The sequence below is a fragment of the Periplaneta americana genome, chromosome 3, assembly GCF_040183065.1.
Source record: "Periplaneta americana isolate PAMFEO1 chromosome 3, P.americana_PAMFEO1_priV1, whole genome shotgun sequence".
NCBI classification, from domain to species: domain Eukaryota; kingdom Metazoa; phylum Arthropoda; class Insecta; order Blattodea; family Blattidae; genus Periplaneta; species Periplaneta americana.
Genome location: NC_091119.1, coordinates 115,286,574 through 115,312,174, shown reverse-complemented (window position 1 = coordinate 115,312,174; position 25,601 = coordinate 115,286,574). Strand labels below are relative to the sequence as shown.

Below are 25,601 nucleotides of genomic sequence, written 5' to 3'. Positions count from 1 at the left end.
TATTATGAGACTTGAATGTAATATGGAGTTCCTGTGGATAGGTTACAAGCCTGGATCCTATAATTAATTTTGTTCAACAATATCGACTTCAGTGGAAAAAACATGTCGAAAGGATGGATCGCACTAGATGGCCTAAACAGATTCTTACTTATGTACCAAGAGGAAAGAGGAAATTGGGAAGACCACGAAAGCGCTGGCATGAGACCGTAACTGATCCTGTAGGGTCTAATACGTGAGGGATATGATGATGATTATTATTATTACTGTTATTATTTTAGGTTGTAACATGCCAAATTGTTATAAGAAGAACATTCAACAGAAAGTCCCAAAAATTGATGATTGCTAGCTACGTACTAGTCTGGAAGGTCATTCAATCCCTCAAACATTTCAAGAGGGTGAATTTCTGAAAATATGTCTGTCAAAAAATGAGGAAATTATGTGCCGTCATGAATTTTTCAATTTTAATAGTATAAATCTATTTCGAAGAACCATTGCAAGGAGTGTGGAGAAACCTAAAAAAAAAAAAAAAGTAGAAAGTCAACTTAAAGAAAAAATAAAAACAGTTGTTTTTTTCTCTTGCATTAAATGAGAGCACATAGATCTCGAAATGTATATCCTTTACAGATATTCCAGATTTTGAAAGTATTCTGAAAGGATTTGTAGAAGATGACGAAAGAGAGGAGGAAATTCTTTCTTTCCTTCTTTCGTTTTTACTACATTTCTTTCTTTCTTTCTTACTTTTTCTCTTTTCTTTTTTCTTTCTTCTTTTTCTTTATTTCTTTTCTTTCTTTTTTTTGTAAGGTGGTTGTTGTATAACAGAAATAGAGGAACACAAAATAAATAATAGTTCAGGAATTACACCAACATTTCAATCAGACCACCCACAATCTGCTACTGCAGAAGCTCTAACAAACCTTCCCATTCCCTCGTAGCTATGCCTACTTCTAGAATTGTTTTGAGGGCTGCATTTTGTTATGTAGTCAGCGCAAACCTGATTTCTGCCCACATCTGTGCTACTTAGTGGAAAAGTTACAAAACAGGCGCTCTGTACAGTATCTCACAAGACCAATTTATCATGTGATTAATTTCACCATTAATCTCGAGTTTTGACCACTAATTTTGAGGTAGAATTCTTCCTATTGTTTGTTGTAAGGGAGATATGCATTTATTGATGATCTTAACATTATACTGTAATGTCAGAATATTACTTCTCTCTCCCCTCAGTCTGTGTTTCAGCTTTCCAAGAAAAGAAGTATACATAAGTACGTATATTTTGCTGCATTCGGAAGTAGTTTGGAATAAGATGATGTCATTACTTATAATTACTGTTAGGTTTAAAATTCTGTTTTTCAGTGGCATTAGTAATTACTTTCACCAAATTGAAAAACAAACTTGAAAATGCGCAGAATTCATGTAGAATGGGGTAGAGGAATGGCTGTCACTTAGACGAACACAGTAATAAATTTAAGACTTAATGGGAAAATTGATAACGTAATTAGTTTACTTTCCAAATATATATGCAACATTTAATACCGGTACATAAAATTATTTGTAACACTGAATCTAAAAATATATCAAGAGGATTGACTGATATTCTCTCACTTCTCATATCCATGGGTCGTTTCTTCTTCTCTTGCTGTAATGGGGGAAATTGGTGCTGTGCTTTTCTGTGGGTAAATAAGATATTTAATAAATACGTCGATTTGTTAAACTACAAATGGAAAGGCAATTAAACAAAATAATTATTAATATTCTCCTTAAACAAATTAGTGAAGACTTAAATTCTGGCTACAAGGGCTTCCTCTTGTTCTGGTTTAAACATAATTCAAGTTTGAATTTTAATTTTTAAACATGAAACACTTTATTTTAAACAATGTGGTATAATGCTATAAACTGGCTATGATTATTCTACTGCTGTTTTGCAGCATCCACACTTCATGAACTCTGATGCACAACAAAATACATTGTAAGAGGTACGACAAAACATATGAAAATTTCAAGTATAGAAGATAAATTCAGCAATATCATAATGGTGGGAAACTTCATATTTGTTGACATTTTGTCCATCAATAAGTAGCAGCTTTAAAATAGTCACAGCATTTATAATGTCCCTGGAACTGGATGACAATTGCTCACTGCTGACTGCCATCCCCCTCTCCTTCCCTATTCTTTGTATTAGTTGTACTGGTCAGCTGTATGATTAAGGTATTTGTTTTGTACAGTTGATAGGCATGAATACTAAAAATCGATGGTGTTCGGGTAAAGGGGTTTAAGTAATTTTTTTGTGAAATGAAGTTTTGTTTCCCAGGTGAATACACAAAATAAATTGTACAAGTGGGCAAAAAGAATTGAATTGTAACTCTTTTGGTATGGTCACTATGTAAGAGTGTAAAATGGGTTCAACCGAAAATTGCAATACTGGTTTGGGTAAAGGGATCTATGTCGCTTATCTCCTTTTATAGCCCTACATTACTTTTTTACAAAGGAAAGGGAAGTAAGTCAGATTATCTCTTTTTACACATTGTATTTAAACTGGCTTAAATTGTGCGACGTGGTGACATCCTTACCAAATAAGATTTTTTTCACAATTAAATTTTATATTTCTTGTAGAAGAGTTTCAAATATAAAGGAAATTTGTTTTGAGGATGTGAGGATTTCAACTGAAAAACAGGAAATTTCAAAGTTTGTCCTGGCAGTGTTCACAATATCCCGTTTATATATTCAGATATATGCAGATGACAAAAAAGAAAGAAAGAAATAATGAGAACGTGGTGGCAATGTGCATGTCTGCATTAAGAAATGATTCCCATTGACATAAACTATAAGGTCTTGATCCCAGGTATACATACCTACATACAGTAGAATGTGATACTGACCATGCTTCGATTGAGAGGAAAAAAGAAACTACATTCTAGTTTACCATCCACATGATTAGATTCATCTTGCTTGCTCTTGTGGAAAAACTCATCCTTTCAAAGTATATTTGATGACTCAGGCACACTTCTTGGAGTAGGCTAATCTGATTTGTATACAAAATCCATTGCGAATGTAGAAAACGATGATAGAGAATGGAGTTACATGACTGAGACGTGTGAAGGGTTCAACTGTATTACTCTACAGAAACACCTTAAATGCCTTAAAAAAATTCTTTATCTAGACAAGGCCAAGATCATAATCAATGATTACCTCATCGATCTTGCAATTGACCAGTTTTGATTCCAGAACAAGATCTTCTTGCCTTGTTTTGCCACATATGTCATCTATTTCACAACATATATGAGGAACTTCTAATGTAACTCTGGATATTTTTCCAAAAACTATTGAAGTTAATGATAAGGAAGAAAATTATCAAAATTAAAAAGAGGAAGATTATTGTTTACAAGACTCAGAAAATATATAAAAATGACCTTGTTTATATCACTTTCATAACTAAACATTAAGAGTAGTTTATTGGTTACATACATTTAACACTTGTATATTACTAATGATAATGTTAAATGAACAACTTAATAACTGTACTATGTTAAATAATGAAACTAATATGGTACTTTAACTAGTGATTAGTTTCGGCAAAACTTTACGCCATTTTTAAATTACTAGTGAGGTCTTATGCTTTCTTCTGATTTCTTCTTTCTTGGTATCTTGTTGAGGGAGTATGTGGTTAGACACAACATTACCACGTTCCCATCTGTTCTGACATACCTTCCCACCAATACACCAAGAAAAAGAAACTGGAAGAAAACACAAAAGCTAACTAAAAGTTTGAAAATAGCGTGAAGTCCCACCAAAACTAATCATAAGGTAAAATACCGGTACCATAATAGTTTCATAATTTAACACAATGAAGTTATATAATTTGTTTATTTAACAAAGTTAACATTATCATTAGTATTGGTATGTTATTAGTAGGGAACTGATTTCTCGTTCTGTACCTGTTTTGTTTGCCGCGTTCTAGATATATGTTATTCAGATATCTCTATGTTTCATGTGCACAGGATCACCCTATTACAATTCTGTAGGACCTAAAACGCCTAAATGAACCATAAACTCCTATAAATGTCTAATAACTATGTTTATGCCTGAAAAGTGCCTTTTTAGTATTTTGCATACATTTAAAATAAAAATACTAATACTAAAAATGCAAAAATGCCAAAAAAACTACAAAAAAAAACCTCTTACAATCACTGGTCTGGTAAATTGTTGCATATTTGTCTTGGAAGGGGAGGAAAGAAAATTTTACCTTATTTTCTGGAACTGAAGTTCGTTTGAAAAAATCCATCCTAGCATAAAAGTGATGGTAGATTGCTCAGTCAGGGGAGAGCTTACAAATTAGTTCTTGCATCAGTGCACCCTGGTTAAGCGAAATAAAACTGACCAATCAGCAGTCAATCACTTTCACTGATAGAATTTGAATCTTCACTTCAGTAGCACTCATTGCCAACATCAGTTCTTTGCACATAAATACCGCTTAAAATGGAATATTTACTGGCATTATTAATTGTTAATTAAAAGTCCTAAATTGGATTTTATAAAGTCCTAATCTCTCTTTTTTTTTTAGCACCTATAAATCCGTTCCCTAGTTATTACTTTTTATCTCTGTCACTTATTCAGACTGCCTTGTGTAATGAGAGTCCATTTTTTTTTTTTTTTTGTTATTTTTTAAATAGGCCTAAATAAATTAGAAGTCATAAATATATTTCTTAATCTGGTTATTTCACTTTCCTACACGTACATGATTTCACTAGAAATAATTATTTAAAGGTGCAAATGAATGTGTCATCAGTTTTATTGAGGGGAAAATGGTTAAATCGGTAGTCTTTATGGGTTTTCGCTTAAAAATATATCCAGTCTCAAATTACTTGGCAATTTCATGTTTTGTGTGTAAAAGCCAAAGTTGCCACTATCATTTGTTGTGTTTTAACTTTTGTAAAAAATATTCTCTGATTTACAGTAAGGATTCGATGTTTGATTTTCATTTTTCTCAAAACTCGTTTTTATGACTTAATTACCTTTAGTCAAACACCATCTAAATATAATTATGGATATGTCAGTGTTATGTCATGACCAGTTTAAATTTTCTTTCTTAATCACAGTTCTCATTAGTTTTTTAATCGTTTCAAAATTAAGCACACTATTATACATCTTTTAACTATAAATTTAATAGAGAATAACACTTTACTGTCATTACTAACTCTGACCTTATATTGTAGCATAACATGCTAATGTTTGTTCAACTCATATTCTTTTATATTACAGGTATTCATCTTGTAATACATGTGCTGATTTTGGTAGATTAGATATATGTCTAGATGCAGAGTAAACAGTAGCATTGTCAAGAGAACACTGCATTACTTCTGCTATGATATCACTATCTGCACTGGATATCACTTGTTTCAGTGTTTCTCAAACTGGAGAATTTGAAAATATATGCAAACTTTTACATATTTTTTTTTATGTCAAAGATGTTTAAGTTGGCACAGCATACTATAGACAATATCTTCCCATTAAAACTATTAATTTTAATAACTCTAGTATTCAGTTTGACTTTGATACCTAACAATTTGTTTAATATGTGAAGAAAGTTCGAGAAATACTGACTTACTTCTAATCTAATGTTCAAGTTTTAAGAATGTTTCTTGTATTAGGAGAAGTGGTTGCAATAATGGTTCCCTGCGTTCTGACTGCACCTGCAATTAGTTGAATTTGCTTTTACTTATCACTTTGGGAATTTGAAGGTTTCTCTAGTATTGACTTGCTTCACACCTGTTCAGTCTCTGCTTTGTTCATGTTTCTTGCACAACACTGCATGCAGTTGTATTAGGCAAGCTTACAATGCCTTATAGATATTTGGACTCGCATCTGTATTAATATAAACTTTTTAAACTTTAATGGAGTGAATTTATAAAAAAAAAAATACAATGAGACATAAGCATTAATGGCGTAAAACTTTAAAGAATTAATTCCATGACTGTGTAAGGGAGAATATGCAACATAAAAAATTGGTTATAATTAAAAAAATAGATCGGCATTTAGCATTATTTAATTGTTTTAATATGTCATCATGATGGAGTTACTAATGTTGCTCTAAGACATGTACAATTACAGATCAACTTGTTACCTCAGTGTTTGTATAGAATTTATATTGTACAATGTTTTGATGACATCACCATCACCATCATTGCTGCCACTGCTGTTGCTGTCACCACCAGCAATACCATCACTATCATCAACAGCGAGGTAGTTTGTACATTCTCTTCATCTCTCAATTTTCCAACTTTTACTTAATTTTAATCATATACCATATAAGAAGCGTAATCCAAAAGTAACACATAAAAATTACATTGTATCATCATTGAACCTCCTATTTGACAGTGCAGAGCATAATTTTTTCAGGAGGAAGAAAAAAGTAATTAAATATCAATAAGCCTACATAAAAGTATTAGATAATTCGATAGAAAACGTTGGTGAATATGATGGACATCAATGACATTATCGAGGACCAGTTGATATTTAATTAATTTTTTCTTCCTCCTGAAAAATTATGCTCTGTACTGTCACATAGAAGGTTTCATGAAATCAACACCGATATGTATCACATTTATGAATTCTTGCAAATTTATTTTATACACATTTCACATTTCTATATAATCTCCTTTTTTTTTACATGCAAATGTCATTGTTAAATCCACTTTCATAGCATGTTTTTAGAAATCTTGAGTGTTATATATAGACACTGGTATATTACGGAACCCAAGCTAGATCTCCTTGGAAGTGCAAATTTCAGTGTGTTAAACAGCCAAAAATTAGGAGAGAGATCAGGTGAATAGAGGGGATGTCACATGGTTTCCATTTCCTGTGAATGAGAAATTCGGTGAGAATTTGTGCTTTTGTGGTGAAGGATGAACCTTTTTCCCCCCAAGTCTTTTTATTTTTCTGCAGTTGCATGGCAACAAGTGGTTTTCCAGAAGCCCTATATAAGATTGTTCAGTGATTTTTGTAATTTTCGAAATAGCATATGCTAGGATAACCTTTTACTAGTCTCAGTAAATCGCATAAAGACCTTTTTCTGCGGATGAAGAACTCGAAATTTTTTTGGCTGTGGATTCAACATTGTTATCTCGTTAAGCAATGTGAAAGTCTGGAGAGCAGTGCTGCACACAACATAACACCCTGCCCTGCTTATGCACCTGGTGCACAGTTACAGAAGATACTCGAAGTGACTACCATTGTGCTGTAAACAGAGGTCAGAATGGCAGACATTGATTCTTGCAAAGCACCGAGGAGTAGCACGAATTATGTCCACTGAAGCCACAATCCTGTTCCTCAGTTGCTCTTTGTCATTCACTGGTGTGTCGTACACTAACATACCCAAGTGAACTTGCAGGAAAAATTTCAGTCTGGTGATCTTGATGGTCAAATAACAGGCTCGCCATGACCAATCCAGCTATGTGGAAATATGTTATTTATGAACTCACGAACGAAGTGCGTGAAATGTACAGGGCAACCATCATGTTGGAACTACATGTGTGTCTTTGGGCGAGCCTCATCCATGTGCAGTAATGATGCTATGCCAACTTCATGTCAACTGTCAAAAATATTCATTCTGCTCTCTTCGTAATTGTTCTAGTGAATGTAGTGAATATAATGCAGATGTAGTATTATTGCATATACACTGTAATGTATCTATCACAGATTCGCATATGCAATGTAAAGTTTACTGCAGATTTGTATTATTTTGCACGTATTAGAACCTGTCAGTCATTTAACGTGGTACATCCAGTTCTCTCCTCATATTTAAAAGGTGGAGAAATATTATGCCACTGCATATTCGTAACATAATTTTATTCAGCATAGTGTCATGGCGTACTCTTGATGGAATTGTGCACCAGGTGTGCAAGCAGGGCAGGTAGCAATGTTGTCTTCTGTTGCCGCAATTTTTAAATGCTTACATTCAGGATTAATTTTACCACTTGTGACATTGTCCTCTATTGCCTTGCATTTCTTTATGAATGTTATGAGTGTTGATTGTGCAAATCGATACTTGTTAGTCACTTCATTCTGCTTCAGTCACCTATCTAAATCACTAAATACAGCTAATTTAGTCCCCAAATTCATTTACTTTCATGTTACACTTGCCATCATTAACAACTAACTCTTGAATATGAAAGATGCCAGGTAGTCAGGAAAACAGTGGCAGAAACCATAAAGGCAAATCCTGTTAAGGGTCACGTGCCCTTGAAGCAGGTAGAATTCTATTGTAACACACTCCTTGCACAGAATGCCAAGATCGGTTAAAAGAAGAGTGAAAGAGGGTAAATGAAATAATGGGAAAACATTGTTAAGAGGGTGATACCAAGTGAAAAGTGAAATATTGAACATGAAAACCACGTAAATTAAAAAAAAAAATTACAGTATTTTTATTGTTACATTGGGGTTTGTCAAAAATTTTACCATTATTGCAATGATGAATGAAATATATTTAAAATATAGTAAATAAGCCAAACCGATAAAATTTATTGTTGCAACACTGTTTATCATTATATTGGTTTTCGTTGTATGGAGGTTCGACTGTATTTATATTTATTCACACACTGTCATGAGGTGTTTGTTAACATTTCCTGATGTTTACATTCATATATATTATAAATAACAGAAGTGATATGTCACAACCCTGTCAAATGCCAGTATTGATTGGTCTCAATTCTGTTAAAGTCGCTTCAATTCTGATTAATATCTGGTGGATTTGTAAGCTATATATTATAAAAACTGACATGCATAAGTTAATATATGTATATTTATCTTATAGAAAACTGGCATATGGCATTACATAATATTACCTGTAATATCACATGGTTATAATATTGCATGCTGGTTGAACGAAGTTATGTAGGCTTTATTATACACTAGCTATTAGCCTATAATTACTTTTTCCGTAATTATTATTACTTCTGTCATACGGTACTGTGCGTTTTCATTCATCTTGTACAGTTTCAATATTACAAAATCTTCCATTTGTTTATTTCTTCATAGTTTTACATTGTAAATAAATGAGAACTAAAGTAACTACTGAAGCTTTCCTGGCGACGTGATCATTCAAACCATTCTCAGCTTCAAGTCAGGTAACAAGTTGGTGATCCACCGACGTTTCGAGGATGTTCATCTTCCTCGTCTTCAGAGTTAACAGGTAATTAGAGGGATATCTTGCTCCTTATTTATAGTGCTGGGGGGAGTGGTCAGCCAAGGAGTTTGGCGTTGATTGGCTTTCTGTGTTCATGCATTGCGGACCGCGGTATGAACATGGCCGACATGTTGCCTTGTGTTGTGTGGGGCGGCTGACTGATCACGGGTCTCTTGGTAGACCTGGCAGACGTTGTCATGTGTCCTCCGATGATGACAGGCTGCCATCGAAAAAATCGAAAGAGAATTGGGAGGACAGATTTAAAAGATACGCAAAACGCGTCCTTGCAAGGGGTTGGGGGCTGTACAAAACTAAATATGTGAGCTCCAAGCCTGTTGGCCACTAGTCTCACTCCAGGTTACGCTGCTCCACTGAAGGAGCTCTAGAAAATTTTGAAGGGGAAGCCGAAATTGGACGTAACCTCTTAGGTACCACATACGCGAGGGGGACTGAGGCTGCCATCTGGTGTTGAGAATTTTTATAGCTGGTGTCCATGCAGCGCTGAGTTGGAGACCCCAAGTCCCAATTCAGGTTACCGCTTTCCGACGCTATGGCCAGGGTTTCCTTAACTCTCTTATCCCAGTAGCCCGAACACTTCGCCAGGACCTCGGTTTTATTCAAATTAGCTCTATGGCCTTTTTCAATACAGTGTTCGGCCAATCCGGATTTTTCTGGCTGCATTAACCTGATACTTCGTTGGTGTTCAGAAAGACGCGTAGTTATTGTTCAGTCCAGTCTCGCCAATGTAACCTGCCTCATATTTACACGCAATGCGGTAGATCCCTGGTACTCTGAAGCTTAGATCTAGGCCTCAGAGTACCAGGGATCTACCACATTCCGTGTAAATATGAGGCAGGTTACATTGGCGAGACTGGACGTACAATAACTACGCGTCTTTCTGAACACCAACGAAGTATCAGGTTAATGCAGCCAGAAAAATCCGGATTGGCCGAACACTGTATTGAAAAAGGCCATAGAGCTAATTTGAATAAAACCGAGGTCCTGGCGAAGTGTTCGGGCTACTGGGATAGGAGAGTTAAGGAAACCCTGGCCATAGCGTCGGAAGGTGGTAACCTGAATTGGGACTCGGATCTCCGACTCAGCGCTGCATGGATACCAGCTATAAAAATTCTCAACACCAGATGGCGGCCTGTCATCAATGGAGGACCAAAAGACCTGTGAACAGTCAGCTGCCTCACACAACACAAGGCAACATGTCGGCCATGTTCACGCTGCAGTCTGCAATGCATGAACACAGAAAGTCAATCAGCATCCAGCTCCTCGGCTGATCACTTCCCCTGGCACTATAAATAAGGAGCAAGATATCTCCCTAATTACCAGTTAATCCTGAAGACGAGGAAGATGAACATCCTCGAAATGTCGGTGGATCACCAACTTGTTACCTGCCTGGAAGCCCGAGAACAGTTTGAATTAAATGAGAACTATTGTTGAATGCAAATGATTTTTGGAACACTGTGCACTAATGTGTTGAACTCATTACCGTACAAATAAAGGAAATGGTATTAACTAAACTGTTCCATTTGCCCATTTCTTAATTTGGTTTATTTGTTGTTAATATACTTTCGTCACATTATGATGCGCCACTACTCTTGCCCTCCCTTCAATAGCAATCGTTCATTACACTTTCCCGTCCTGCTGTGTATGGTGTGTTCTTCACTTGCTCTGTGGTGCCTCGTAACAATTCATTGAAACATGCACATATTCTGTTCAGCTTCTAGCCAACCATCCCCTCATAGCTACGTGCTAATAGCGAAAGCAACACTTCAAGTCTGCCTACTATGCCAATGCACAAACTTAAAACTCCCTATCATTTAAATTATATTAAGGCACATTAATCTGTGGCTCATTTACTGCACTCCACTTGACGAGAAGAAGTCGTTATTTATTTGAGAAATTTTGAACTGTAAGCTGTAGTTAAATGCTTATATGGGTGCCAAGCCCATGATTCAGTGACCACGAGAAATTGAATATGACTCAGTACCACGCTTACAGTACTTAACTCATTGTTGCTGTGCACCAGGGATCTCCAACTCTCTTATAATGTCTGAGTACATTTCCTCTCTCGCAGCAGAGGTATAGACTACCGGTACTTATTAGAGTGCTTGAGTCTCTAAGGTCATGTGTTCGTTAAATGTAATGCAAAATGTGGTTTGGAAAATTAACATCTATCTACAAAGAATACGAAAATGATTTATGTATACTGTATATCTGACAGTAATGTTACTGAATATTATCTATTGAGTGTATTGCATTATTGAACTGACAACGAAATTATTATGATTGAGTCAAACATCAATATAAAATTTATTTCACTGCTTAGTGAAGTGAAATGAAAACCAACAGACAGTTCCGCATTTAAAAATAAATATGGAAAAGTAAAATCACGTCACACAATAATTATGACACGATTATATTTTTCTTTGCAATGTACAGCTCATGCATTTTGTCAAGACACTCGCGATGTGCAGTACGGGAACAACGTTTCTGTGGAGGGGGTAGGAGTAGAAGGGAGGTCAGGCATGTGTCTACTGAGTTCAAGGCAAAAATTAACCCATTTCCCTATAATTCGTAAGTAGACTCATCCGATCTCTTGTGCAGCTCGGTAGGAAGAGTGGGGGAGTGTCTTGACAAAATGCATGAGCTGTAAAATAGCATAGCAAGTTTCGGAGACTGATTATCAGAAGTGTTAGAAAAATGATAATTCATTCACATCATTGCTTGCACGACTTGACGGAGTCATCCTCACTGGCTGAATGCTCTTGAGCTTTGCAGTGCCCACTTAATGAACACGAAACAAGAAATCAGTACCTAACGTCACAGAGCAGTCAGCTCGATATTGCTATTGCACACCCACGTGATTCACAGGAAACAGATGGAGATTTAGACTGCCCTACAAGGTACAGCCACATCTCTCTTCTCTGTGTGTATGGGCATTCTCTCTTGCTGTACACCCACACAAACCTAAATTCTCCAAGAGGTTTGAATTTATGTATATGCATAGACTTTATTCTTCTATCTGTCATATTCATTACAAATGTGTCATTAGTGTCAGTTCTTACAATACATTAATGCTATGTTTTATATATTATAAAAAATACAGGTTGTACCCGTGACTTTGTTACAGACTTTTAGGGGTGGCAAAAGTGATCAATACGAAACATTTTCGTTTAGGAACCCATGTTGGGAACATTTCGTTTGGTAGTTACAGTCCTTGATATGAGTAGTCAGATTGGTCTCTGTGATTTATTGGTAGGCCTAAATTATTTTGTTTTCTTCGTAGTATGATTTTATGTTGTCGTGATAATGTTTGTAAACATTGCAAAGTTCTTTTAAATACTGTGCAGAATTTTGTTTACAGCATACTTTATAATAGCCTGCTGGCAATGAATTCAAGGCCAGTCCATTGACACCTCATCTCCCTTAAGGGTTAATGCAGTAAAATTTTGGAAATATTCAACATTTTCTTCCTCCATTACTGTATCTTGTACAATAATAAAAATTAATATGTGTAAAACACTGCCCTTCTGCTAAATGAAAAAAATATTTTTACGATTTTAAAAAAATTACATTTTTTTTTTTTTTTTTTTTCAAAATTTAGTTCACTGTGCAGTGATGAAGCGTTTCCCACATAACTCAAAAACTATCCAACAATCTATGATAAAATTTTTGTGTGTATTTATGCATGTAATATCTACAATATGATGCAAGATCACTTCTCTACCTTTGATAGATTGTCTGATAAAAAAAATATTATTTATTAAGGAATGTAGTTGAAAGAGCATGATATTGTAAACATGAGTTTCAGCAATAAAATAAAAGAGAGAGAACATGAAAATGTTAACAAGTTTATGAGTTATGAGGGAAACGCTTCATCACTGCAGGGGCGTATTTTGCGGACTACCAGGGCTACCGGCGGTAGCCCAAGGAAATTACAAAAGAAAAAGTTTATAATATAACATAATGTAATTATTTTGTATTATTAGTTTTACCACAGTAATTAAAATTAAGGTAATCGTTAGATTTATATGCGCTCTCTGCTCTCGAAAAGAAACAAGTTATCAAGGCGGCATCGCTGGAGAAACTGCTGCTACGAGGGGTAGCCTGTGACCGTTCCGCTAACGCTGTTCTGTCGCACAACTGCCCGTCCCCCTCTCCCTTCTGTTTCCATCGTGCAGTGTAGGCCGAGTGAGTTGCTGCTCTCGTGATCGGTTTCTTCAAAGACGCGAAGCAACAATACGCTTAGTACACTCGCTCATGAATGTGATTGTGTTCTTGCAGTGCAGTATTTTAAATTTGTGATTTGTTCGAGTGTCTAAGAGTTATATTAATTGTTAATTATTAAGTTTTTAATTTCCCAATTAAGTGATATTGTGAAAAATATGGCAGAACAAGTTTCTGGGAGGTTTGTGTTGAAAATGACTGTGTAATAGAAGGTTTATTAAAAGTGCCTTTTAACCGTCGTACATACAACGAGAAAGTTGAAATTGTGAAAATGGAAAGACCAACTCCTGAGTTAAATTTGTCCATGGACGTAAAAGAAAAACAGCGTGAATACACACGCCATTTCACTTCAACATCATATGGTAAGTGGAATTGGTTGTGTGGTAGTTCTAAACTGTCTAAACTATTTTGCTGGCCATGTTTGTTATTTAGCCCGCGAAACTAATGTGTGGTCAAAAGAGGGGTTTTCTAATATGAACTCCCTTCAAACGGCAGTCCTAAAACACGACAAATCAAAAGCTCATATTTGTAGTAGCATGAACTTTGCAAACTTTGGGAAGACAAGAATTGATTTACAGCTAGATAAGCAAAAAGCTCTACACATCAATCAACACAATGATCTTGTGAAAAAAAATCGGGAGATTTTACTGCGTCTTATTAACGCAGTCTGCTTTCTAGGAAAACAAGAATTGGCTTTTCGGGGTCATAATGAGAGTGTGGAATCAGACAATAGAGGAAATTATATTGAATATTTAAGTTCCTTAAGTGAATTTGACCATTTACTGGCCAATCATCTTGAGAGTTCAACAGTATTTCGTGGTACTTCTCCTGCAATTCAGAATGACTTAATATTTGCTATAAGTGTGGGTTATGATAAAGAACATAAAATCTGAAATAGAAGAAACCCCTTTTGTGGCCATTGTTGTTGATGAAACAAGTGACTGCTCTAATCAGAGTCAATTGTCCACTGTTTTAAGATACGTCGATAGTACTGCCAATGTTCAAGAACAGTTTATAGGATTCACAAATGTCAGTTCGGACAAAATTGCTGCTGCTTTGTTTCAGCATGTGGAAGGTGTTATAGCAGAATACAATGTCGGCAATAACTTAATTGCACAGACATACGATGGTGCTTCAGTTATGGCGGAAAATATTAATGGCTTAAAAACAAAAGTTCAAGAAAAGTATCCTCAAGCACTATTTGTCCATTGTTACAGCCATGTTCTCAATTTAGTTTTGCAACAAACTACTTCATTCCAGAATGCCGCATTTTTTTCAAAACACTGTCGGGTTTAGCTGCATTTTTCTCATCATCTTCTAAAAGATCAGAAAAACTCAAGGAATTTATGAAACAGAAACTCCCAAAAGTAGCACCAACTAGATGGGATTTTACATCTCGGCTTGTAAATACAGTGAAGGAATACAGAGAACAACTGACTGCTTTTTTGAAAATATCATTTGTAATGACTCTGAAGAAAACTGGGATGATGATGTAATTGTGCAGGCTCAAGGATATTTGTATTTTTTCACACAGTTTCAGAATATATTTCTTCTTGAAGTCTATGCTAGAGTGTTCGCACATACAGATGTGCTCTACAATATTCTTCAGACAAAAAGTCTAGACATAGCATACTGCTTGCAAGAGGTATCGAAGTTAAAAAATACTATATCCGAGTTCAGACGTAGTGGGTTTCCGTCCATATGGAGTAATATGGAAAATGAAAATTCTTTAGCCAATACAATGGAACCACCATTAAAGCGAAGAAAAGGAGATGATGAATTGAAATACAGGCAGCTGTACTACAGCATACTAGATCGTATGCACATGGAAATTACTGACATTTTCTGATTATGGAAAGCTTCAGTTCACGTATCTTCTAGATTCTCAAAAATTTTCTGCTTATAGAGAAAACTTCCCGAATGAGGCACTAAACAAATTATTTCAGTCCTATAACAGTCACTTTGATCAAGTACGTTTGAAAAATGAATTAAGTGTAATATATTCAGCAGAAATCTTTGATTTTTCGAACAAACCTATCCATGAAATATTATCTGCCATATATGAAAACCAGCTGAACCAAGTTATTCCTGAAGTCCTTAAATTGGCAACATTAATTGTGACAATACCAGCTACGTCAGCAACGGTAGAAAGAACATTTTCTGCGTTGAAGAGAATAAAATCCTACTGTAGATCAACTCATACACAAGAACGTTTATCCGGCTTGGCACTGATGTCCATTGAAAAGTAATTTCTACAGAAACTTCGCAAGCAGCCCAACTGTAATTTCAATGACGAAGTCATCAAAGTATTTTCGTCCCAATCAAGACGTCTGGAATTCACATATAAATAGGTAAGGAATTTTATTATAGGGATTTTAAAATATATTTTGCGTAATAATAGGGTCAGTGGTAGCCCAGACCCTTAAACCAGTATACGCCACTGCATCACTGCACAGTGAACTGCCATCATTTTGAATTTTGAAAAAAGAAAAATAATAACAATAATTTTTGTTAAATCGTAACAATATTTTTTTCATACATTAGAAGGGCAGTATTTTACACATACCAATTTTCATTATTGTACAAGATACAGCAATGGAGAAAAAAAAAGTTGAATATTTTCAAAAATTTTACTACTGTAAGCTGTACCTAACCCCTTAAAGGTAGTTGTCTTTCATGTATGACATTAGACTTATTTAGGTTAAGCATTACGTTTCTTGTTATCATGGAAAGATTGACATTAAGAGAACTTCATTTAAAGGAAGAGCAAATAGAAATGGAAGAAAAGCTGCTAGGTTTCATCAATTGAAATATCGTTTACTATGCCAACAAGGTCATAATATGTTTATGAAAATTCATCGTTTGCAGGAAACAGGAAGTATGCAGTCAAACTTCAGAAAGATGGCCTTGAGTTCGATGCTACCTGGCTACACTGACTACACATACCAAGTCTTGTAACTACCAAACAGAATGTTTCTGGACATGGGTTCCTAAATGAATATGATTCATATTGAATGCCTCTACTCTACCTAATGTTTGTAACAAAGTTACGGTTACACTCTGTATACAACTACTAATTTGTATTTTTATTTACTTAAACTTCATTGTATTACTATTTTTTGTGTGTGTTCAAGAAATGTGAGTACTAGTATTAATAACAGGAATACTGCACTTCACTTTGTTTGAGCTAAAATCGTCCATGTAGAAGAGTATAAAACATGTAAAATATATGTAATTTGTTATTCTGTCTTCAGAGAAAACTTCTCATTGTGTTTAACACGTTTCATACCAAACTAACGTTACTGGTGGGTTGACACACCAGTTTTATTTAAGTTTTTTCTTAATAGCAAATGAGCCATGAATGCAGGTGAAGCTTTTCAGTCCAGAGCATCCATAAGAACCATGTGTTAAGTTGCCTTGATAGGTTACACGAGCTCCAGCTACACTGCGCTGTGATGAATCCACGACACGGCTTCATGTTCAGGATGCGTTTGAATCCACTGCATCTTGTGACACAGTGGCATGTTCTAATCAACAAATTGGAGTATAAAACATGACAGGCACAGCTTGAATTTTATTTTGGGTAATTAGTCTTTATATACTGTATCGTTATGCTTCTTAAGATGATGCTAGCTGCTTGTAGGCATTGCACTTCCTTTGTTCAGTGAAATGAGAGATAAGACACTATAAAATTATTTATCTTTCCTTAATATTCTGGCTTTTAAGAAATTGTGACACAATATGAGACTGAACCATGACTGTCATGACAGCAACTCACTTAAGGGGCCATGGTTCGATCCCAGACGTAACCTGTGTGATATGTGATGTACTGAGCAACTGTGGAGTAGGTCTTTTCTGATCACTTTTGTTTCTCTTGCCTTTTTTTTTCCACAGTTGCTTCATTATTATATCATGATTCCATATACCATGGATGATCTGCTTAATGTAAAGCATTATTAAGTAAATCATAATAAAATTTGAATTTGAAAGATAAGACTCAATTTGTGCATATAAAAATTGCCTCACCATCTCAGTCTTATGAGATAATGTTACAGTTGCCCTGGAGATATTATAAAATGTGTTGCAGGAACTGGAATACACTTTAGCTGTCTGCCGGGTCACACATGGTTCTCATGGTAATTTATTTCACCCACACTAAAAATTAGGTGAGTCATTTATTCATTTTGTATTAACATTTTTGTTGTTCACAGAAATACTCACCTGTGGAACCCTGTATTTCCCTTAGAAACAACATGTATGTAACAAAAATTTTCTTACACAATCTGATGTGTTTATTTTTTCTCATTTTTAAGATTCAAATTTTAGTCATTCACATAGCTCCTTTTTTTACTTCCTCTGTATAGAGAACGTTATGACTTCTTCTGAAGAAAATTTTCATTAATCATGATATTTAATTTGTGAATGAAATATAAGTTACTAAAGCTAAATTATTTCACACATTTTATAATATAAAAAGATAATTTCAGACTCTGGCCTGAAAGTTTACATCCTTGATTCGTAATACTGTTCAAGTATAGTGCTTTTCATGGAAATAAATAACAACATACATTTATGGTTTATCTTAAAAATGTAAACCACTTCAATAAACATAGTTTTTCTATATTTTCAATCAAGGTACGGATCTTACAAGAGTGAAACAATTCAGATCCATCCTTGAAAATCTATAAGAAAATTTTTTGTCATATATAATAAAAGAGATTATAAAGTTATGCTTTTTAATGAAAGAGAATGTACGTGGTTTCTATGAAAGTGAGTCTAAAATTATGGCATAATATGTTATATTTCACAAAAAATTTGGAAAGGAGTTCAAATTATGTAAGGAGGAGGAGGTAAGTCGATGACTGTATCAGCCTATCTAAAATTCCATGTCATATCAATTTCTTTGTGCAAGAGTGATTTTAGTGCCTTTTGCATTTTCACAGTTCATCTCTCAGATTCGTTTAAGCCTGATTTCAAGCATTCTGTTTCACCTGTTTGTGGAGTACCCTTTTTGTCTTTAGCCCCTTTGGATATCTGGCTTTACCTATGAAATAATGTTTTAAAATTCATTTAATAATAGTAGCTATGTGATGGAGAGAGAAACTAAATTCATAACTACCGGTACTTCTAAAACCTGCATTTATTGTTAGTTTGGTACCGGTACTTTGCAGTACCTATTTTATTGGAGAGGTAGCTCCATGCACTAAGTAAAAGTTTTTGTGTTTTTTATATTTGTAGGTAAATCATATTTCTCTGTAAACCTACCATATACCAACCCCAGACTAAAGCATCATTTTTTATTGTGTAGTTTACTCCCAAAATCCGTTACTTTCACAGTCTGATTCTGTAATGCACATCCATTCCATTGACCATTTGTATTCCTTTTGTCATAGGATGCTTTCCTTTTTAATTCTTTGTGATTATATGAAGGAACACACTCTTTGGTAGATTTAATCTTGAGAATTGTAAAGCGTTAATGAACTTCTGAAATGCACGTATGTTAAATTATTTTTGATATAAAGCAATTATAAAGTAACATCTATAAATTTAGGTTGCCATTTCAATGTAAACTTCATTGAAAATTACTTTTCTGTGGAGGATTTGATATGTGAAACAATATTTATTTTATTTTAAAATATTTGATTTATCAAGTTAAATACATGAATTGAAAACAAAACATTTAGAAGAATCTTTAGGGCGGAGCAAGTTGGGTTCATGGGAAGGAAGAATACTGTTACTCTTATAAAGATGATCTTTATCTTTTATATCTTTTTTTGTCGAGTGTCAAACGTAATTTCATGTGTTGATGCTAAACCAAAGAATTCCAGTTGGTAATTTGTGGAGTTATGATAGAAAAAACGAGACTACACAGAAAAAACATGGCATTCAGCTTGTGGCATTTAAATAATTTTTTAGAAACTGTTTTTTAAAAATACTAATTCTTTTAGGGGGGATTTTTTTTTTTAGCCCTGAAACGTTCTACACATCTAAACAAGTATTTGAAATTATTAAATGAAGAGCCTAAATGAAAAGTAACATTGGCAAAACCAAGATTTTCGTAAGAAATGTTACTTTGCTCATTATGAGACGGAGTGGTGTTTGTAATATTACTGGGAGACAAATGGAGTTCCATCAATTACAGAGCATGATACTGTGTCATGTTATTACTATACCCGATCTAAAGACAGAACTGGGTACATAACTGTTTCATATTAATACGGTACATATAATAATACAAATGTGTGAAGTAAGACTTTTACTAAATCTTTTATATACATATTTTTGAACATTTTTTGTGTTATCATTTGAGGACTGTTAGCAGTACCTGCTTCGAATTTGTAGTTTGTGTTTTATTTGGAAATGTGTTGGAATAATGTATTTTAAAGACTTTCTGACACTCTGATAGCGCTATCACAAATTCTGAAATTTAGTTATACTTGCTGCTGTTCTAACTTCATTCTGAGATCATAAGATGTATATATTTATAAAAATAATCACTAACCTTAGACAAAATTAATAATATTATTTTACAATTGTTTGCAAGTACTACTTTATACATTAACCAGAATAAAAGCAAGATTTATAAGGAGAATTACTGTAACGAAACAATAGCACATGCAATGTGCAAGTGAAAAATGTTGAAGTAAAAGTAGAAGGAACCTGGGCCTGACATAAGTGTTCAGTATGTATGTGTTGCAGGCGTCCCTGGTTGGAAATCCATTCCAGTTCCCACATTCTTTGCTAGACAGTGATGCTGTAGACGTGACTGCAGCCCTGGATCATTTGTTACAACACCCCAATGATGACGATCTCATGTCCATAGCCAAGTCCACTGGCAAGGAACTGTATGCCAACCTCTCACCTCCCCAACGCAAGGACAAAATTAACAAGATGGTAAGTCAAGAGTGAAACTGTAACTTAAATTTGAAATTTGAATATAGAGTGAGGGGGAATAGGAGGAGGATATAAAGACAGAGAGAGAGAGGGGTCGAGGGAGATGCAGTGTTTGTGTGTGTGCATTGTTTAGAGAGAGTGGAGATGGGAAGCAGGATGAGATTTCTACTCTATCTATACATATAGTGCAAAATTGCTTATGTGGATGATTGCCTGAGTAGGCTATATATCCAGAAAATGTTTAAAAAAGGAACAAGTAGTATAAATTTTGATATAATCATTATGAAATTCAGAAAATTTTCCTTTTATGTACTTAAAATGCTTTATTAGGTTCGTTCCAACAAGCGGTTCATGGATCAGTTCATGTACGGTTCCTGTACCATCTTATGCACATGCGCTAGTTGAACATCTGCTATGGGATTGGAACTGGACTGGACGCTGTTGGAACGCTTTCGCAGATCGTTATGTACTAAATCCAGAGATGCTATAACTGTGATCATCTTTGCTAAGAACGGGATGCTTATTATTATCATTTCGGAGCTAATTCTAATTGCAGAAAATAGAATTTCGATCATTTTCTATAAAAAGATGACAAAAAATATGGAAGGCAAGAATTCCGCTAATTCAATGTCGTGTACTGGGGGACTCTCATCTAAAAATAGTTATTTTTTTAATTATTAATATATTACATTATTTATTATACTTTTAATCAAAGCTGCATGTTGAAATTGTAATTAACTATTTCAATACCCAAATAATTTCCATTCCCTTTCTTTTTGGCGAAGATTTAAATTAAATCTCTAGTTTTATTATTCGTCTGTACTGTCACTTTTCATCTTTAACCTCATTGATGTGAACAGTCGATCATGTCTTTCTTCAGTATCCAGGAGACGTTGGTGAGCTTATGCGCATGCGCGTCTCGCGTACTCTTCTGTACATGCCTCAATCCGCGGACTATTTCTGACCGTTCCGAACCCATGTTAGAAGCTTGTTGGAATGCCTGACTGCAGTACATATTTCCGGTTCAGGACTGGTTCGGATTATGTTGGAACGCTTTTTCTGTACTGCGCATGCTCACGATGGTTACGGACGGTTCCTGACTGTTGTTGGAACGAACCTATTACTGTGTTGAAATCTGAATAACTATCACTTTCTGTGTTTTAAAAAGTCTTTCCACTAGTTGAAATAAATATATATTTCCCTTTTAAGAAACTATAATAATAATAATAATAATAATAATAATAATAATAATAATAATAATAATCATCATCATCATCATCATCATCTTACCTTTTTTAGACATATTTCAGAATATTAAGTTGATTTTCTTCTGAAGTAATATTATGTATATTATAAAAATTGTCACCAAAATACTGCAGTAAACTTTGGGAGGTGTTTGTACACACCAAAAGGGGAGAGTTCATATAAATGTGTGTCGAAAATCTCACAGCAGTACTTCTGTATGATAACTTGCTAACGTTGTTAATTAAAAAGAATAAGCATTCGTGAACAGATGAAAGTCACGTCCTAAAGAAGTTAACAAAGATTAGATTTAATGTGCAGTGGGTATCATGGGAATTGACTGTTGAATCTTATGTTTTATCATACTGGCTTCACAGAACAGGTTTATCTCGATTTTCTGACCAATTTACTGCCAGAACTTCTTGAATTTTTACATAAAAGTAAAAAAAAAAAATTAATTCAAGCATAATGGAGCACCGACTAATTTCTCACTAATTACGTTGCCCTGAGTGGCGCATTCGGTATAGCGCTGGCCTTCTGTGCCTGAGGTTACAGGTTCGATCCTGGCATTTAAGTGTGCTTAAATGTGACAGGCTCATGTCAACAGATTTACTGGAATGTAAAAGAACTCCTGCAGGACAAAATTCTGGCACACAGGCAACACTGATATAATCAAGGCAGTTGCGAGCATCATTAAATAAAACATAATTTAATTTAATCTCACTAATTATTGTTCGCAGTCATTTTGATCATGTTTAACCAGGGAAATGAATGGGTTCTAATAGGCACGCTTACAGGATGTTAATTCATTAAACTTCTTTTTGTGAGGACTTTTGAAATGTCTAGTTTATTCTCTCCGAGTAAAGATGTGACAACTTTATAACAATTTTTTTTGGATGAATGCACAATTCCAAATACGTGAGATGTTATATAAACATGAGTCTTACGACAATGCAGCGCTGTCCTCAAGCCTGTATTAAGCTGTGTGGCATATATTTCGATCGTCTTCTCTGAAACTTGCAAACATATGAATATCCATCAGAAGTGCTACAGATCTGAAACAATTCTATTTTAGACATTTGTTTATATTACCTTTTTTTTTTTTTTCTGTTTTGTGTGTAGCACAAAGTAGGTGCAGCTCAGTTTTTATGGTGCCTTAGATCCAAGTATAACCTCCATCTTTTTTTCATTTCGCGAACAGTCTTTCGATATAAGGTTTTAAAATCAACACCTGTCTTACTATCACATTATTGTGACATAGTCATAATTAAGTTTGGAAATAAGAAAATACCGTGAGATCCAATGAGCAATGGAGTTCCCAACCACGCACACAAAATCACGAATGTTGTGGAAAGTATCATGGGGAATTCCTCCAGCAGTCAACAGTCCAGTTCGATGGAGTGTGGACATATTGATTACGTCAGCTGTCGGCATTTCATGTGGCAAGCGGCAGCTTATGTCATATTTTTGTAGGGGCAGTTCGAGGATAGACAAGTAGTTGTAACTGGTGATCAACATGTCTGTTTCCAAATCATTAAATGTAAGGAATGCAGCAAAACGAATATTTGTAGAAGAATGGGAAGAGAAATTCTTTTGTTATGCACAGGAAGAAACTGTTGTATGTTATGTTCTAAACTACTTAAAGGGTTTCATATTATTACCATAAAGAGGCATTATACAGTACTCCATTGTCATATGTACTTTTCCATAACATTAATACTGATTAAGAAAAAAGTGTTGTTTAATATCTTTTTTTTATATTGCTGCTGTTGTTTAGTCAACTGTCCAAAGACAGGTCTGAATCTCACAAGTGATACCAAGAAGGCACCACTTATGAGGCAACTAGGCCAAGAGATGATGGGGTAGGATGGCAAATTCCTTTCCCCCTTTTTTTGATATTATAACATTTTTAAACTTTGCAAAATAAGGGAAAATTGCTCAGATTGAAAAATTTCCCGAAAATTCACTACAATTCAAAATATCCACTCCTTAGGTCATTTTGTGCTTGGTTTATTTCAGTGTTCGGCTCGACATATATATGTAAGCAATTTTTTTCAAAACTGTAACCTGTTAAATGTAAGCGCACTTCCTATTGACAAACCAACATTAATTTATTTGAGTAATTACAAATTGCAACTTATGATGGAGAACCGTAATTCGGTTAATTATTTCCAGACTAGACAGACGAGGTACAGTCATCTCCTCTCCCCAGCCTACTGCTTTTTACCACCCTTCTTTTTGCAAGGCAGGCTGTTTCATTTGACGTCACCTACGTTGACATTTTGCCGATGATTGGGTTACGTGTTCTGTTCATTTTGACGTTATTTATGAGTGAGTGTTAGTGTTTGGCAAATAAAGAAAGTGAAATGGCTTTCACTGTAGCACAGAGAATTTTTATTGTGAAACAGTTATTGAGAAAGAAAGACAATAAGAAACTGAAGCAATGTTTTAGACGTAAGTATCTGCAAATACTAGTTCCTTCACAATTGTACGCTTAAAAACTTCTAATGAGTGAAATCTACGAGATCTGTGTGTAATAAAAAAAAGGACTGTTGTAAACAAAAAAACTTAAGGATGAAAGATCGTGAATGACATTTGAGTGGGCTTGGAAGTAAGTCCCAAAATATCTTTAAGACGTTTATTCCAAGAAACTGGGTTATCTTACGGTTCTGTTCAAAGGGCTACAAAAGTAATAAAGTTTCGTTCCTATAAAATTATGGTTGCTCATGAATGCACACTATTAGATGCCCCAGAAAGAGTTGCGTTTTGTAATTGGATGTTACTAAATATGCGAGACGGATCCACAGACCCAGCAGTGTCCTTTGTAATGAGATGTAGGCTACTTTCATTTAAGTGGTTTTGTAAACGCACAAAATTTATGTATATAGAGTGATTAAATTCCACATGCCATCCATCAGTTGCATTGCATGATGTTAAGGTGAGAATTTGGTGTGCGTGAGTGCGAGATGCATAATTGGTCCAATTTAGTAAGTAGTCCTAATGTCATGCTTCATTTATTATTTATTAATTTCGTATATTACTTTATTGTTCTCTAATTTAATTTATTATTCACAATTTAATTAATTTATTTAATAGAATATTCTATAATGGACGAGCAGTGACAAAACTGGATAGCTGACAGCAGACTCCACTTTTCGTTGGATCTCCCTGTAATATCGTTCATAAAGATGAGGATGTTGTTTGTGACACAGATCAGCAAGTTGAAAGCAGCTATTGATGCTGAGACTCAGCTGCGAATGGAGCTCGCCCAGAAAGAACAGGAGTCCAAGGATCCATCAGAGCACACAAGGATAGCATTTCTCATAGGCAAGTCCGACGAGAAAGTGCAGGCTCTTGCTGTACTGATGCTGCACTTCTGTGCAGGCCTCCAGCACACGCAGGACCAGGAGGAAGCCTGCAAGGTAAGTGATCAGCCAGTCGGTCATATTGAATATACCTCCTTTTTCAGTCTTACAAGGAAGCTGTTAATGAACCCCTTCAAACTGAGCACACAGATCTCCACAACAGGTAGATGAATGAAAGAAAAAGAAAAATAGCTTAAGAGTGTGGAAACTTACTTGAAATGTTGCATTAAAAGAGTTATGATGCTCCATGAATAACTAGGCCTACCCTACCTGTGACATGCAGAATAAGGTTGTGCACTTAATACATCATGCAATCATTCCCAACCAAATTTCCAAATCCAATTTCCCGAACAAAAGATCCCGAAGGCCTATTCTGCAGAATGGACATTTTCCAAAATCAGTTATCCTGACCTCATATTCCCGAATCTACAGTAGTTTCCCGAATGGACATTTTCCCGATTCTACTTTGTGTCATTTATCAAAAAATAGGTGCTGATATGTAAGTTTCTATAGCAGCATAATACATAAACGATGTCTTAATGTTGTTACATATTTCACAAAATCAGTACCGTATTTCAAAACCTTCAAGTAAACGTGACACAGTCAATCAATCAATCAATGGTTTATTAATGTCATGAGCAACAGTTTGTTGCAATAGACATAAAATATACTAAATTACA

At 34.9% G+C, this 25,601-nt stretch overlaps 1 protein-coding gene across 5 annotated transcripts in view; it reads left to right on the top strand.

Annotated features, from left to right (window-relative positions):
• Positions 1 to 25,601, top strand: part of Pdzd8 (PDZ domain containing 8) — a 110,717-nt gene that overhangs the window by 63,654 nt on the left and 21,462 nt on the right. For 4 of the 5 annotated variants that reach the window (XR_011331373.1, XM_069821313.1, XM_069821314.1 and 1 more), the window contains 2 exons: positions 20,120 to 20,314; positions 24,769 to 24,978. Coding sequence is in view for 4 of the 5 variants with exons in the window: in XM_069821313.1 (XP_069677414.1) it covers positions 20,120 to 20,314; positions 24,769 to 24,978 (405 nt within the window). In the remaining variant the exon portion in view is untranslated. Of the gene's footprint in view, positions 1 to 17,507; positions 17,587 to 20,119; positions 20,315 to 24,768; positions 24,979 to 25,601 lie in introns of those variants that run through there. The other variant, XM_069821315.1, reaches the window with a different exon arrangement.